A 17,077-nucleotide genomic window follows, 5' to 3' on the forward strand; every position below is an offset into this window, starting at 1 on the left:
GGAATCGAGGCCGCCTGCCAGCAGCCAGGAGGGAGTCTGGAAGCAGCTCCCCAGCCCATCTGGCCTTCGGAGAGAGACTGAGCCTCACGCGAGACCGAGTCAGGACCTCACACAGAGCTGTTCCTGGATTCCTGGCCTTCAGAAACTGAGGTAGTAAATGTTTGTTGTTTTAGCTGCGAAGTTTTGGGGTAGTTCGTTACACAGCAATAGGTAACTAGTATGACGACCAGGTGAAAGTAAATAGGTGGTTGGACCCACCATACATTTTAAAGATAAGAATTTGGAAAAAAAAAAAAAAAAAAGAATTTGGACAGATCGAGTATGAGATATTAAGACATTTATGTGGAGAGTTTAGGAGGCAGGCAGTTATAAGTCAGGATACAGGAGAAGGCAGAATTTGGACTGTACATAAAGCCAGGAGTCTGGTTAAGTTTGGAAGAGTGAGTAGAGCCAAAGAGACCTGGGTATTGAGCCCAGGGAAGCACAGCTTTTAATGACTAGGAAACGGCGGTGAAGGAAGACAAAATCAGAATGGAGTGTTCTGGAAGGCAAGTGAGGAACTTCTGAGAGCAGGCCATTCACCTGGGCACTTGTACGGTGAGACTGGTAAGATGAGGAAAGAGCCAATCAATCTGGTAATGCTGACAGCTCCCTTAAGGGGGACGGGAGGAGAGGGGCCGGAATAGCAGAGAGAATGCAAGTGAGGAAGAGGGGACACTACACACATCTCTCTAAGGAGCTTTGCTGGGAAGGGACATGGCGTTAGGAGGGCTATTTTGGAGGCAGCTGTTATCCTGGTGTGGTTATAAGCTGATAGAAACAACTCAGACGAGAAGGGGGTGATACCCATGGAGGTTCTGACCTTCCCCGTGAAGGGTGAACACTTGAGTTCCCAAGGAGCCATAGGAAGCGTCTCCTGGAGCTGTTTTATGTAAAACGTGACTGCTGGAGGCAAAGAAAAACGACTTTAACTTCTTGGGCTTGGTTTCAAGGTGGAATTTATTGGGAAAAGTTAGTGTAAAAAAAATTCGAATTCATAAAATTTAAATAGTAAAATTATACCTTGTAGCTATAGTAATCGCTGTATTAATCACAAATAAGGTAATGTCTAAATTATTGCCTAAGCAAATGCTACTTTGTTAGGCTACTGTAGTAAGCCCAAGGCAGGAAACACTGCAATTATTAGAAGTGAGCCCAGTGATGTATCTGCATTTGGAGCTGAACAAAGGGAAACAAGCAAGTTCTGATTATGGCATCATAACATTCTAGCCTGAGGAAAAAAATAAGCAACTTTTTACTATGTCCTGCCGCAGAGCACATTAGTGACTGTCACCATGCATCACAATTCTCATTCCACGTCACAGAGAGTAATCAGTGTTCTGCATGATACACTGTTTTACTGAGTTTCATGTGGTTTGTCCCTCTCAAGACCTTTCTAGAAACATTTCCTCTCTGGGGACCACTTCCTAAAACACCCAGTTTGCTTGCCCTGGTCATCTTTGGCATTTAATACCAGCCAACCTGCCCAGACCCTGGGCTGGTGGAAGATCCCTCCCTGAAAAAGGGGTGAGTCAGATCTCTCCTTTTCTCAGACCCTAATGCCACACAACTTGGTCAAGAATGTCACTAACAAGTTAATATGGGATTCTCTTTGGTTATGGGATTTTTATTTAAGCTTATAAAAAAATACAGCTAGAAATATGCTCCTGAATTCTGAAAGTATCTGTGACTGACTTAAAGTATGTCCTTGCAAAATGCACCACCTGGCCAGGTTTAACATCTGCCTATTTCCCGGTGGAATCTAACGTCAGTGCTCTATTTAGCAAATACATTTGAGTGAAGAACAGTGACTGATCTTCAGAGCCCCGATGGGTGAGGGCAGCTGGCTAGGGCAGCCTTAGATGCTGTCCATGGCTCTGAACTCGCTGAGGGCCTGCACAGGGTTCACATGCTTCTTCTGAGACGCCCGTTTAATCTTGGTCTGTGTCTCATCCTGTTTCTCTCTCTTCACCAAGGGCTTTTTCTCAGGTGCCTTCATCTTCCACGACACAGCCGGGAGGTTGAGGGAAGCCATACCCTGCGACTTCTGGTACTTGGTGGAGGCCACATAGGAGGCCTTCACTGTCTGCACCACGGCGTTCATCAAGTTCTTGGCAGCCTGGATCAGGGACATGGCGCTGTCCACCTAAGAGACACAAACATGGGGCGGTGAGGAGCACAGGCCTGACCTTTAGCCCCAAGGTTGGGTGAGGGGGGAGCCCCCTCCTCCTTCCCTTCAGGGGTGGGCCACAGCCCCATATAATTGGCTGTTCTTATTCAAATACCCTGAAAAGGCCTGTTTCAGATCTTCTGAAGAAATAAAGGGAACAGTAACAAGAATGTAAGGCATCGTCACCTCCCCCTCACCCCTCAAACAAGCTGGAGGAGGCCTAAGTCATCCATGGCCAGGGGCACTGACGTTGTAGCAGGTGACCAAATGGTGTCAATTTCTTTGAAAGGAAATTCCGGGGAATTAATAGAGCCCAGCACACTGAGGAGATCACCTCTTTGCCCTACCCCAGGTGACATGGTAAAGAGACAAGGGGGGGTGGATAATACTGAAGCACTTGGAGAGGTAGAGGAGATTGGAGAAAGCCTTGCTATATCATCTTTGCAATTTTTGAACAGGCTCAATTCTTCTGTGGAGGGAAGGAAAACAGGGAAGATTAAAAATATACCTGCAACTGAGGTGCAGCCAGCCCTTGGCCTCCAAGGAAGAAACTTCAGGGTTTTCCACAGCTCACCTTCCCAGTTCAGGGCAGGGAAGGAGTGTACGTGGACAAAGGCCAGACTATTCCCACCACCCACTTCTTTTCACAGATGAAACTTACCCCAGAGACAACAAGCTCCCCACCAAGGTTCTGCACCTCGGCCTTGACTTTGCTGCAGATGTTGAGCTGGTGGCAGTAGAGGGCGATGCGCTGCAGGTAGGCCAGCAGGTCCTGCTTGCAGGCCGAGTCTGGACACTGACGGGAGAATAAGTTTAGCAGAGCACCCAGGCCTGATCTAAACACACCCACCCCCGGGGGCTGTTCCTAAATCTCTGTGTGCCACCAAGAGAGGCGTCCTCTCACCATGCTGGGGCAAAGGGCCTGGGAGGCGAGTTACCCAATTACCTGGGGCAGTTTGGCTCTAGGCTGCCCTCTGCTTGGGCCCAAGCCCCTAAAGGTGAAAAAAGCCTCAGCAAGAGCTTGGTTCTGAAGAAAAGCCAGAGTGCTCTGAGCTTGCTAACAACCATCCCAACAGCTCTTCTGCTCAATTATGATACACACTGTACACACCTGGTGAAAGGAGAGGTTCACTTCAGGCAAAGATGGAGGATGAGTGAATCAAAGCAAGAGAACAAGCAGTGGGAGACTGCGAGGTCTTGACCAGCCACTGGGAAATTAAAGGGCAGCCGCTGCCCAATTCCTGTCTTGCTGCCAAAGCCCAGGGAGCTTTACCCAGAGAAAGAAATACAGAGCACCTCTCAGGTATTTATAGCAAACATTTCCCTCTGGGAGACTGGGCACAGACAAACCTGTAGACCGTGCTGGAAATTTTGAATTTAAGAATCTTACGGATCACAGCAGAGCCCTATCAAGACATGCACTTTAGATGAGTGTGTAGGAAGACTGCACTAGCAGCTGCGTGGAGGATGGCGTGGAGGAGAGAGAGGGAAAGCAGTGAGGAGCAGCCACAAGTACTAGTCCAGGCATGGGCTGTGGAGGTCGGCCTGAGCTGGCTCTGGAAGAGGGGATAAGACTAGATGGTGGCCAGTATAAGTGTAGCACTAGCACTGGATTGTGGGAAGGAGGGGTTAGGATGACTTCTGAATCTTTGGCTTGAGCGATGAGGCACTGCTGTCCCTCAGCCCTGATGCAGGGTGAGAGGCTTGATACCTCAGGGGAAGGGCTTAGACTGCAGGGAACTGTAAATGAGAAACAGCATCTCCAGTAAATAAGTCTTGTAGCATCAAAAAATGTCAACTCTCCAGGAGGTAGGAACCACATTTTCTGACGTATCACTGCAGGGAATAAAGGGTTTATGAAAGCTGGGTAGTCGAGAACCCACAGCGCTGAGGACACATTATCCTGCTGCTTCTATGTTCTCTCAAGAAGCAGATCCACGAGAAGAGGCTCTCGCACACCTGGGGTCAGCGTGGTAGGCTCGGAAGCAGTGCCTGCCCAGAGCTCAAGTTCTGAAGAGAACTAGGAATACACACGTCCCCAGGAGAGGCTAGATTTTAGCTGTTATTCAGGACAGACACACCTCCAGGTATGTTCTCTCAAGAATTATCAAAGAATTATTCAGAAATTCTTAAAACTCTATGCTGGTTGGCAATTTAAGAACAATTTTTGAGATGAGTGTTGTGTCCCCTGAAAATTATTGTTATTGCTGCCTCAGGAATGGACCAGGCTGGGCTGCCTGAGACCCACAGTTAGGTCTGTTACTTACATGGTCTGCGATGGTGCGGCCAAGCTTATCCATCCTGGATCCTGCCTCTGCAATTTTCTTGGCAGCACTGATCACATCTGATGTGTTTTTGAGCGGTCCCTTACCTCTGAAAAAAGAATAAGGATCATTGTACGTGAAGCCCTTCGTAGTTGGCAGTGAGTAGAAAAGAGAAAACGGCTGCCTCTGCGGCTGTGGGCCAGGCACCGCTCACCGGGTGAAGTCGGTCATCTCCATCATGATCATGCACATCTGCTTGGCCAGCACGATGATGTCGTTACCACTGTCGTCCCACTTGGACACTTCAGCATCCAGCTTGCTCTTTTCTTCCTGGAAGCTGGCCACCTGTTCTGCAATCTTTGCTTTTTGCTCTTGGGGAAGCTGAGCCATGATTGCCTAAAATCAGAAGCACAGAAAGCTCTTACATGGAAAGAATGTGACATTCTCAGTACATTAGCCAAAAGCATTTCCACCGAGCAACCTATGACATAGATAGGATAATGCTTTAATAGGTTTCATTTTGCCTGAAGGGCCATTCCCAACCCACTTTTAAGAACAAATTTTAATGTGGAGGAACACAAGAGTGTAAGGGGTACAAGGCTAATGTGGATACTTCGGGATCACACAGGCCCAGGAACAGAGCCTGCTTAATTGAGTTCTGCAAAAGTTTCATCCTCTGTCTCCTGTGAGAGCGCAGATGAGAGATGGGCTAATGCTGGTGGCGCTTTCCCAAGCATTTCCTGTGGCCGCATTGCATCTTTAACTTTTCGAGGTGAACTGGAAGTGCCTTTAGAATGTAAATGTTAAAGAAGGCAGGCAGAGAATCTGCTGAGGTATATACACTTTGTATAGCTCAGTAGCATTGACACCTTATCAAAGTAGCACCTGGGCTCTCCCCAAAGTGCTCATGACAAAGTGGGGCCTAAAGCAGGGATGTACTCGCTGTTCAAAATATCTGAGAAGTGAGAAAGGACTCCTTAGAAATATTTCTTGGCATCCTCCCCAAAACAAAAATGCTACTGATGGAAGATTTAATGACTCAAATGGATGAAAGGTTCTGACTGATTCTCTTGAATGTACCACTGTTATTTTATTTAACCCATAAGTAAATATTTCAGTGTAAGTGACATGGGCTAAGACCGCAATCTTTTTAACCACCATTGTGCCTGATCCTCAGGCTCTCCTGATGCAGGATTGTCATAAACCAAAGCCCCAGGGCACAACTGAGGAGACATTTTGGAGAAACCTACAATTGACTAGCAGGTGCCACAACTTCAGTCCTATGGCCAGAAGAAAAGAGGGAAAATTGGGTTCTCAAAATAGAGTATTTTCCTGGAAAAGAAAAGCTAAGACCTGAGAGGGACAGGGAAGGTCTGCAGAACAAGTTTGTATTTTTTTTTGAGAGACACATTGATTGCTTGCCTCACACACACACCCCAGCTGGGGATTGGGCCTGCAACCCTTTTATGTGCAGGCTGACACTAACTGATTCCTTACCCGGGCACTCTGGCCAGCTATCAACTGGTCGTCTTCTGTCTGGACGCTTGTCCTGCTGCGGACATCGAAGTCTTCTGTCTCGAAGTCAGAGTCATCCAACTCCTCAGGAGTCTGCCATCAAGAAAGAGATATGAGCCAGATACAACGCAGGCCTCCCGAGCCACTCAGTCCACACCCTGCCTGATGTAGGGGACACCCAGGATTTTCACGTGCAGTGTTCTAAACAGATGTGGGTAACAGCTAAAAGCACTCGCTATTCGTTTGAGACCTTGCCTCACAGGTGCACCTGTGGGTGGCTCATCCAACAAACAGTAGGCCAGGGCACCACACCACACTTGCCAAAGGGCCAAGGGATTCCTTTCTGGGGGTTAGGGCTTCAGTTCCCACCCCTGAGTCAAGACTCCCTTTGACATAAGATTTATACTTCTTAATGTACTTCTCCCACAGCTGCATATAAAGACAAAAGATGAGAACTGTCCAGGGTAGAAAAGGTATTTTAATTTAAAAATAGAGGTATTTTACACAATATTAGGCAGTTTCTTAACTTTTCCACTTTATGACAAGAAGAACATTAAATGTATTAAATAATACTGGGCCTTCTCTTAGGGTACCAAAGGCTGCTTTGAGGGGTAAAAATAGTGAATTTTTATGTATTTTTTCCTTTGATAAAAGGAAAAGAGAATGGGGCAGGTAAGGTCTAAATACCAAAGGAACTAATTAATGGTCCTAGTTCTGCTTTAATTATGAAATAAAATTCTTATTTTGCACAGCCTCCAGCCTCACATGATTAGTTGCTGACTTGAAACATAATGTCATCTGGAAGTCATCAGTAAGGGGGCAGGAGGGTAGGCCCTCATCTGCCCCAGGACCTGATCCAAGCCCAGCCCCCAGATTCGCTGTGAGGCTCAAATGAGAGGACGTGTGAGAAGCACCTGAAACCGCCATGTACATGTGCAAAGGGCAGGCCTCTCCCTCAGTGGGAAGAGGTGAGAATAGCAGAGGTACATGAGACACCAAGAGCACATCAACACAAGATCCCGGAGTGTCTCCGAGTTGGGAGCGCAAAACATGACGTCACTATTGCCCATTTTATCCTTCCAGAGCTGGAAGAGGAAGCCAAGCCGGCTGCCTGCCCCTAAGATGTGGTTTCCCACAACCCTACTTGCTTCCTCAGAAAGGACTCTGGAATTCACAAGCACCTCCTGGAGTATGCGGTTTCAGCCACTCAAATCCCCAAAGGCATTAGCCTCCTTCATTAAGGTTTCTTTTACTGTTTCTAGGTGTCTGTCATCATGGAAAGGCTTCTGGAGAAATAGGGCTGTGTTCACTGGCCCCGGTGTATGTGATCCGGGGATCCCTTCACACCACTGAGCTATGGCCTCTGCATAATATGGGTTCTTCTTTAGCAGCAGCAGGAATGAAGAAAGCAAAAGGCTCCACAAGCTCCTGGCCCACCCCAACATGTCAGGGGTGACCTGGGGCCTGCAGAAACAGCCAACCAGGCCATCTCTGAACAGTTCTTTTCCTCCTCACCTCAGAGCAGTACAGTCTTACACTGCATATAAAATGGATCCAGCCTAATGCAACTGCCTTAGAAATGGTCTCTTTCCAGCTGACAGTCCAGCTAGGCTCTGCAGCTGTCAGGCTGAGAGGGTAAAAAGTGAGACAGATCCCCGCCTACCTTGAGGTCTGACTAGCAAACCATGAAGCTGTGAATGAAGCTCCTCCGATCCAACTAGATCGACAGCAAAGCAGCCACCTATTCTGCGGACAGGGGCTGAGGATGGCTACACACTTATGCTCAGAACAGCATGTGAAGGATGACTGCTATGGGAAAGGCAGCTGTGAGGCCCAGGCCGAGCACCCTGGGGATACATTACAGAGGGGTTGGAGCTTCTCAAAACCTGTTTATGCCAACCCAGAGGGGCTGGACTTTCAGATGGTGAGAACTGCTGCTCTCAGAGACAATGGGCCACATGGGGGCCCTGAGCCAGGGAACATGACCAGGGGTTGCCACAGTCGCTCCTCCTCACCCTGAACTGGGGTTCTAGCATCCTGCCTGCCACCCCTTCAAAAGGGAGGGGGGGAAGGAGGAGGGAGAGCTCCATGTGAAGAATAACTTCAACCTGCAATAAGGAATACTCCCTTCTCTGAAATTAACTAAAAAGCCTTTGTTTTCTATAGTTTCCCTCTAAGGCAAATGGAAACCTATTTGTGGTGATTGTGTGCTCTAAAATCATCAGGAGCAACTCATACTAGCTCCTGTTCTCAGTCTGAGTTTGGGCTCTAACTTGCAACTAAAAGTCATTTTAGACAATGTAATTAAATATATCTCATTCTAACAGCTTTTAGATTCATGGTTTTAATATATTGCCAATACATCTGCTGAGTTCCAGAATGATGCATTGTTCTCAAGGTTAGCAAATGATAAGAACAAGCTATTAAAACATCTGAAATGCAGTTACTCACCCTTATCATCAACACCGCTTTCCTGATGTCCCGGATGCCATCGTACACCAGGCGGGAGGCATCGATAAACTCATTCTCATCCATGGGCTGAGCGGGGTCCGAGCTGAGGGCTTCCACGGCCGCTTCTACTTGCTCAGTAAAACGCGGCATAACTGCAGAGAAAAGAGGCCCAGCAGACATCATCATTCTATAGCCCTCCCTGAATCTCCCTCACTCAGAAAGAGGCAAGGTGTCTGATGAAGAGCTTCCACTTCTACCTATGTGAGATTTATGGTTGAAATAAATTAAATGCCATATTTTACAATATTTCAACCAAGACTTGAATCATCCTCTTTGTCTCTGACCAGATTTTACAATAAAGGATTTTGATGGTTGAGAACATTGAAGTAAGGTTAATTTGAGGCCTTAAGAATGGGACCCTCCTTAAATTAGTATTTATTCACTAACAGAAGACTTAACTCCAAAATTAATCTTAAACAGTGCTTTCAGAATTATTTCCTCAGCCCTGGCTGGGCGGCTAAGTTGGTTGGAGCTTCATCCCTCACACCAAAAGGATGCAGGTTCGATTCCCAGTCACCTAGTTTGCAGGTTTGATCCTTGGTCGGGGCGTGTATGGGAGGTAACAAATTGATGTTTCCCTTCCTCTCTCTCTAAAATCAATTTAAAAAAACATATCCTTGGGCGAGGATAAAAAAAAAGAATTATTCCCCTCATTAATCATGGGACCCACATGAAGGAAACGTGTGTGTGCGGCCTTAATTTGGCTGACCAACTTCTCACAAGTCTAGTGTCCACCCAGAACACGTAAGGCCTGGGTCCTGGTCTCCTACTTCCCACCCACAGGGCCTGGCCTAGCCCACCCGGGCTGTGTGGGAAGCACCAGTAAGGCAGGGAGTTCCCATACCTGTGTTGGAGAGAAGCTTGGTAGCTTCCAGCACCTTCTCTGTGTAGACCCCTGGCTCATAGTTGTCCATCTCTGAGGTGACTACATGAATGACCCGGGCTGCCCGGCCTCGGATTGCACCAGCTGTGCGGTCTAGCCCGTCCACATCTTTCTCTTGGAGAGCAATGACACATTTGTTCACATCTTCCAATATGTGATTCTCTGAGGAACAAGCAAAAGTGGAATGAGGGAGAAGGCCTTTCAAAAGAAGGGGACAATTTTTTTTTTTGCCTTGAAATTTTTTTTTCCAATTATAATTGTTACATAATACATATTAGTTTCAGGGTACAACAGTGATTAGACATTTCTATAACTTACAAAGTGATCACCCCAAATATGTCCAGTACCCACCTGACACCATACATTACATAGTTATTACAACACTGACTGTATTCCCTGTGCTGAAAAGGGGACAGTAACTGTTAGTTGGCATGTACCACTCACCAAGAGCTCGCTGTGCCAGCCACAGTGCCAAAAGCTTTTACACGCATTACTGCACTGAAGAGAAAAGATTAACTGTCCCACTGAAACTCAACCTATAATCACCTCCGAGAACAGCAATCTTTATTCCAGGTTTAAACAAAGAGAAAAAGGCCCATCTGTAAGGCACAGTTGTTCTATAAGTCAAGCAGATGATTCAGATAACAGAAACCTCAAGAACTTCTCTTTCCCTTAAATCATCTCACTGACCTTACATATATCCCAAAGTCTAAATTAAAAGAAAAGGTTCACTGTAAGGCTACCTCCCAGGGCCTCACCCCTCCTTCCGGCAGATGCCAGTGGCCGTCAGCACAGCCCAGAGGAGCAGGTGCGGTCAGCAGGGGAAGCCTTTCCGAGGGAGCCTATGGAGGGAACATTTCCTAACCCTACAGGCTGCAGGTGGGCCTGTTGTGGTATTTGTGGAAATCCTTGAATTCTGTGAAGCCCAAAAGTGGCTCCTACCAGTGACAGAGCTGGAATTGGAAGACATACCAAAACTATTTTTCCTGAAAACAATAAAGCTTGACACTAGATCCTGGAGGAAATCTGGTAAAAACATCTTTGCTACAAAACTAAACTATTATCGTATGATCCAGCAAATCACATTCCTTGGAATTTATCCCAAGACAATGAAAACCTGCACATAGATGTTTCTAGCAGCTTTATTCATAATTGCCAAAACTTGAAAGCAACCAAGATGTCCTTCAAGTAGGTGAACAGATTAACTGTGGTAGATCTAGACAATGGAATATTATTTAGCACTAAAAAGAAATAACGGGGTCGGGATGGGCTACAGGGGTGAATAGGGGGGAAAATATTACATTCAACCAAGATTTTTTAAAAATTAAAAAAAATTTAAAGTGCATATAAAAACAATAATTATCAATCATAAATGAATATTACTAAGTGAAGAAAGAGAGTCTGAAAAGGCTACATGCTATATGATTCCTACTATACGACATGCTGGAAAAGGCAAAACTATGGCGATAGTAAAAAAAAAAAAAATAAATAATAATAAAAAAAATCAGGTTGGAGAGAGGAGGGATGAATAGACAGAGCACAGAGATTTTTTTTTTTTTTTTTTTAGGGCAGGGAATATTTTATCTGATACTATAGTGATGGTCCATTTGTTCAAAACCGTATAATGTAAACCACCAAGAGTGAATAATCACATTATGGACTTTGGGTTATTCAATTTTAACAGATATGCTGCTGCGGTGGGGATGTTGAAAATGGATAAGGCTGAGCATGTGTGGAAGCAGGTATTAGATGGGAAATCTCTACCTTTTAACTTCGCTGTGAACCTAAAAGTTGCTTTAAACACCTTCAAATATTAATAAAATTTTAAATATTTCCAAGAAAACCCAGAATATAGTAATAACTCCTATTACAAAAGGGAAAAATGAATGACCACAATACAGCTAAGACGACCATAAGTTAACGTCTACTAAATTAAAAATTAGACTTGTTCAGGGTACTATTCAAAGAGACAACATTAAACCTTTTACATAAACAAATTTTAGGGGGGATATTACAAGAATAAATAGATTTGGAGTCCATCAGAAGCATCACTTACATACAAACTCTCTACATATTCATTTTAACTAAACAGAATGGTACTGCACCTGCCCACCATACTGAGTAGACCTTGTGTTAAAAACTGCTGTGGTGTTTTTTTAACTGAATCTAATAATTTTACACTTGTACCTTATATCACTAAGAAAAGAAAAGGAATAAAAAGTTAAGATGATACTAACTAAATTATAAACCAATGTTTTCTCATATCACTGATTTTTAAGACTCATCCCTGTTTCAGGATTGTTAATACATGGGGGTGGGGGAGCACATCTTAGAATCAACGAAGCATGATTCTTTTTGTGCACTAAACAAAGTGGCCCAACTTCCACCAAGGATTCGCTAACCTTCATCTAGACAGCTATGTTTTTAAAAATCAATTTAGACCTTGAATTTATACTGCCTTTCACCCCGATGAATGCAAACCAGGAAAGGGTTTGCCATTCTTTAGCGACAAAGGAAGCCTCTGTTTCAGGAAGCCAACTAAAGTCATATTCTCTACCCTCACCGAACAGCTGTGCCTAGGAAAACCCCAGCCAGCTGAGGCCACCACACACCCAGGACACAGCATCAACCCTGCCCTCCACACTGGTGCCATTGGACATGTGCAAACATGGGAGGGTTGGAGTACCCACACTAACCAGAAATTACTTAAGCTTTAATTGAAATTCCCAGGAAACTTAGCCTGGGTCCATTATGAGTAGACACACCAATCTGTACCCCTTTAAAGGCTCTGATTGTTCATTACAGTCTTTTTTGTAGGTGCTTCTAACAAGGAAAAAGTCACATACATACAACAGTCTATTTATTATGGACACTATTATGTCTTTTTTTCACCTGAAAATCTTTTTAAGTCTATCTCTACAGATCTCACTCATCTATTTTAATGGCTGTGCAGTCCCTATTAAATAGATGGAAGGGCCATAAATCACTTACCCAGCCTTCTCTTACACCTTTTGGTTGAAGTGAACATCCTAGTACAGATATTTTGGCAAACATTTGTGTAAATGTCCCTGGGGAAAGTCTCTAGCAACAAGATTACTAAATCAAAGGCATACACGTTTAAAGTAGATGTTTGATACTTAATTGCCATCTAGGAACCAAGCCAGTTGGCACTCTCCAAAAAAGGATGCATAAACTTATACTTCAGTCTGCAATGCACAGCAGGGCCCACCCTGCATACCCTTTGCTCTGGATATCTTTATTGGTGCAATCTTATGCACACATAGGAGATAATATTAATGTTATACAAAGGACTTACTATATAACAGGAAATATTCTGAGTGCTTGATGTTTAACTAAATGTCAGCTACCTTTTTTTTTTTAAATCACCACTGCCCTAAACGGTTTGGCTCAGTGGATAGAGCATCAGCCTATGGACTGAAGGGTCCCAGGTTCGATTCCAATTAAGGGCACATGCCTGGGTTGCAGGTTCAATCCCCAGTAGGGAGGGTGCAGGAGGCAGCCGATCAATGATTCTCATCACTGATATTTTTATCTCCCTCAACCTTTCCCTTCCTCTCTGAAATCAATATATATATTTAAATCATTATTTATATCAATATATATACTTACTTAAATCAATATATATATATTTAAATCATTATTTAAATCATTAATTAATTTAATGAGGAAACTGAGGCACAGAAGTATTAAGTGACTTGCCTGAGGCCACACAGCTAGTGGGCACTGGAGTCAGAAATCAAATCTAACTTCATCACTACCTATGCCACTTCCTCAAAAGAGGGAAATTTCAGTTTTGCATTTTTTTTAATATATTTTATTGATTTTTTACAGAGAGGAAAGGAGAGAGATAGAGAGTTAGAAACATTGATGAGAGAGAAACATCGATCAGCTGCCTCCTGCACATCTCCCACTGGGGATGTACCTGCAACCCGGGTACATGCCCTTGACTAGAATCGAATCTGGGACCTTTCAGTCCACAGGCTGACGCTCTATCCACTGAGCCAAACCGGTTTTGGCCAGTTTTGCATTTTTGCTATAAAACACAAAAACTAAAATTTGGTACTGTAATCCTTTTATTTAATGTCCTCCAAATCAGACCAAATTCTTTGGGCACACTGATACATAATGAAGAAAAAAGTACAAATTACCACTCTTGTATATTGCCCCAAAGTATCTAATGCAGTATGTTATATGCTTCTAAGAGCATATGGTAAAGCAATAAACCAATTAGAACCACCTGCATCTTTAAAAGTAAAAAAATTTAAAAAGCAACCAAAACTTCCATGTGTAAGCAGAGTAAATGAATGAGAAAGTAAATTGCATTTCCATGGAAAACATTTATCAAATACAATTCAAATGAAATCCAAACAGTCTTTATCACTTTGTTAAATTTCAAACCACCATCCTTATGGGATCAGCCAATGCAAATACATTCATGATTTGCTGAATGCTCCCTAGTATCCTACCTAAACCAGTGGTCGGCAAACTGCGGCTCGCGAGCCACATGCGGCTCTTTGGCCCCTTGAGTGTGGCCATGAAGTTTCAATCGCACTGTACGTGTGCGCCCGCATGTGGTATTTTGTGGAAGAGCCACACTCAAGGGGCCGCAGTTTGCCAACCCCTGCCCTAAACCATCTCCGATATTTACAAGGCAACATTATGAACAGAACAGCTTGGGGGAAAGGAATCCCCATTTCCTCTTCCCTGAGTGGGGCATGCATGCATCTCTATTTTCAAGTGACAAATTGGATATGAGTAACCCAGGTTCTCCTTGCCCTGCAGATTCAGAAAACACTGGTGACAGGGTCTTGGTGGCTTTACAGATGATATGCAAAATGACCGCTACTTTTTGAGCCACAAATTTAGGATATGCCTTGTGATAAGTATAAGGGAAGTTAGGGATCAATGGAACAGAATATCCAGGAACAACAGAACTAACGCAGCATAATAGGGTCCTCTCAGTCCTGATCCCTAAATAACTTCCCCTTGGATAGGCTACAGCAAACATCCAGGCCCCATGGATTCCAAGAGGGAAAGTGATGGTGGAAAATCATTAGTGGAAATAGTCTATAAAAACCCTCACACTGCCAACGGGCCACAAGGCACCAGAATACAGTAGAGAACAACCACTCCAAGGAGTCAAGTGGCATTACCACTTTTCATTTGGCAACATTTTATGAAGCCCACCATCTTAAGGCCCATCCTGTTCGGTTCTCCCCAGACAACCATCACCCGTGGTGGGACTTACCTGGTAGCCCCCTGCTCAGAAACTGATGGGACTACTGAAGCACCAGTGTGTGTGAGGGCAAGAGGAAATTGGCCAAGAGGGAAGATCAGCATGAGGCCAAGACATGGCTTCTCATCTAAAGAATGCCCATGACCATGCAGAGTGACACCTGCTCTCCATTCCATGGTGCATATCCAGAGATGCTTAGCTGCACAAGGATCAAGAACTGGGACCAGTGGGGGCTGCCCAATTAAGTGAGGTTCTGCTCAAGGAGATCCAGCCAAGACTACCCTACGAGGCTATGTGTCATGACTGGGGAGACCTCTCTAGCCACCCCTCCCCACACACAAAAACTGCTAACGCTGGGTGAGACCCTCAGTAGACTGAGCTGCAGATGGAATTGGAACCTCCTGCTTCAGCAAGATCATGTTTCTCCACTATCACCTCAATGAACAGGGAGGCCAGGTTTATTTATACCCTGAAGAAGTTTGATCCTATGGGACAACAGACCTGCTCGGCCCATCCTGCTCGGTTTCACCCCAGACGGCAAATACTCTCGACACTGAATCACCATCAAGAAATGTTTCAAGGTGCCTATGACCCAGCAACTGTGCCCTGTATTGTGAAGGTCCCTTCAATTTCATGTCTCTCCTGCCACCTGTGACCCCTCTGAGACTTTCCGAAACCAAGCTTTTCAGTCTTGAGCCTTGAAGCCTTCTTAGTCTTTGGAATCGGTGTCATCATTACCTTTGATCATGCTTGTGTGAAGCAATCATGGTAGCACCCCCCCTTAAAGGGAACAAGTTTAAGTCTGCTTTTCATATTTTGACTGCCACATTAAATGATTTGAAAGGAAAAAAAAGTGCTAAAGTTGCCATGGATGAGGTAGATACATGAAGGTATAAAAGATTCTGAATGCTAAAAATTAACTGGTTAATGGAGAACTCTGTACAGGCATTTGTTTGTCTGTTCCCTTCATCCTGTGCCCCTAAAAAGCACATCAAAAAATCAGGAATTGTTCATTATTTAATTACTTGACATTGCTAAGCAAGCCTGTGACAAAACATTCGAAAAACACACCGGGGTACACCTATAAAATTTAGATGCTCTAAAAATACCACCACTTTTTGACTAGAAGAATTGTTCTGTGTTTTTATATGCTAAATAGAAACTGTCTAAACTCCTTTCCATCAAGTCAACCCTTATACTTTCCACCGTTGCATAAAAATTGAATATATCACACAGAGGTGTATCTGTTAAAGAATTTTATTTCTCTTTACCATTCTGCTGTTTTATGTCACATACCATTACTGCAGAATCCCTTTTGTTCTCTGATGTGAAGATGTATGAGGGATATTTGATTCTCTTTCATTTTATTTTGCTGTAAGAATGAAAATCCCTTGAGACAAGCCTGATCCACCCACTCTAATCAGGAGAGGGGAAGTTTAGGAATGGCTTAGCTAGCTCCAGAGGGGTGCTTTGCATTGAGAATTCTGAATTTATTGTTTGCTTGAAAGTGTGCTGTGAAGGTAGAATGTTTTTTTCTAAACCTATGAAAAAGACTAATTCAGTACTTCATTGGGAAAAACAACGGAAGGCCAAGATTTCCAAAAAAAGCCATTTGCTGCATTTTTGGCACCTGCAAAGATGTGCTTCCAAATGAGTGTTTTAAAGTACCAGCATCTGTAATTTGGGGTTCCTGCAGCAGCACGGTTTACACCCTTTTTTGAGGTTTATGGATTGCCTGCTCCTTACTCTATCAAGTAGAGCCACCAATCCCAAGGAAAGCAGGCAGAGACTGGGAGACATCGGTATGCGGAGCACACTGTCACCTCATGTAGGTCACTGCAGGAGGCTGTGCCGTGCATGTACTTAGGCCCCGCTTCTGTTTCAAGCCCCACTGCCACTCACACTCCCACATTCCAGCCTGTGGTTCCCTGGGGCAAAAGGTAGTTTCAGCCCTACAACTACCCAGCACTGACTGCCCACACCACTGGCCTCAGGATGTCTGGCACCTCCAGGCAGCAAGCAGTGCAGCCAAGGGCAGCAGAGGATCCATTAAAGGGAGAATGCATTTATACTTAACTCAAAGGAGATGGATTGAAATTTATCTCTGTGCGATAAACAGTGAATTGCAATTGACAGACATTTTCTATATGAATGCACTTTACCATGTTATTACCAGTTTATGTTTATATAATGAAATCAACTGTTTTTGTGAGGTGAATTGCCCAGATTTATTTTTTGCAAGTTCATAATTAAAAGGCATTTAAATATTTCCTCTCTGTTTTCTGTCTTTTGAAAAGTACTCAGTTCAACTATGATCATTTGTGAGGGAGAGAGATTTCCAAGCAAGGAAAAATTGTTTCAAAAAAGAAAGTAAAGGTGATGGTGCTGGGATTCCCTTCTCCTAAGTTTCACTTCTTCATGCGGCCTCTACCAGGACA

The 17,077-nt window shown here is 44.3% G+C and overlaps 1 protein-coding gene and 1 pseudogene across 2 annotated transcripts in view; one reads left to right on the forward strand and one right to left on the reverse strand.

Moving 5' to 3' along the window:
• Positions 1-981: 981 nt before the first annotated feature.
• The window catches only part of CTNNA1 (catenin alpha 1), a 182,521-nt gene continuing 166,425 nt past the window's right edge, over positions 982-17,077 (reverse strand). Inside the window, exons 12-18 of one of the 2 annotated variants that reach the window (XM_036313850.1) lie at positions 9,344-9,544; positions 8,440-8,591; positions 5,971-6,081; positions 4,688-4,869; positions 4,477-4,582; positions 2,871-3,005; positions 982-2,185 (exon numbers count right to left, since the gene is read on the reverse strand). In XM_036313850.1, coding sequence (XP_036169743.1) covers positions 1,898-2,185; positions 2,871-3,005; positions 4,477-4,582; positions 4,688-4,869; positions 5,971-6,081; positions 8,440-8,591; positions 9,344-9,544 — 1,175 coding nt within the window. In that variant the 3' untranslated portion in view covers positions 982-1,897. The other variant, XM_036313851.1, reaches the window with a different exon arrangement.
• On the forward strand, positions 13,938-16,904 carry LOC118658377 (annotated as a pseudogene).

The sequence above is a fragment of the Myotis myotis genome, unplaced genomic scaffold (assembly GCF_014108235.1).
Source record: "Myotis myotis isolate mMyoMyo1 unplaced genomic scaffold, mMyoMyo1.p scaffold_m19_p_6, whole genome shotgun sequence".
Lineage (NCBI taxonomy): Eukaryota > Metazoa > Chordata > Mammalia > Chiroptera > Vespertilionidae > Myotis > Myotis myotis.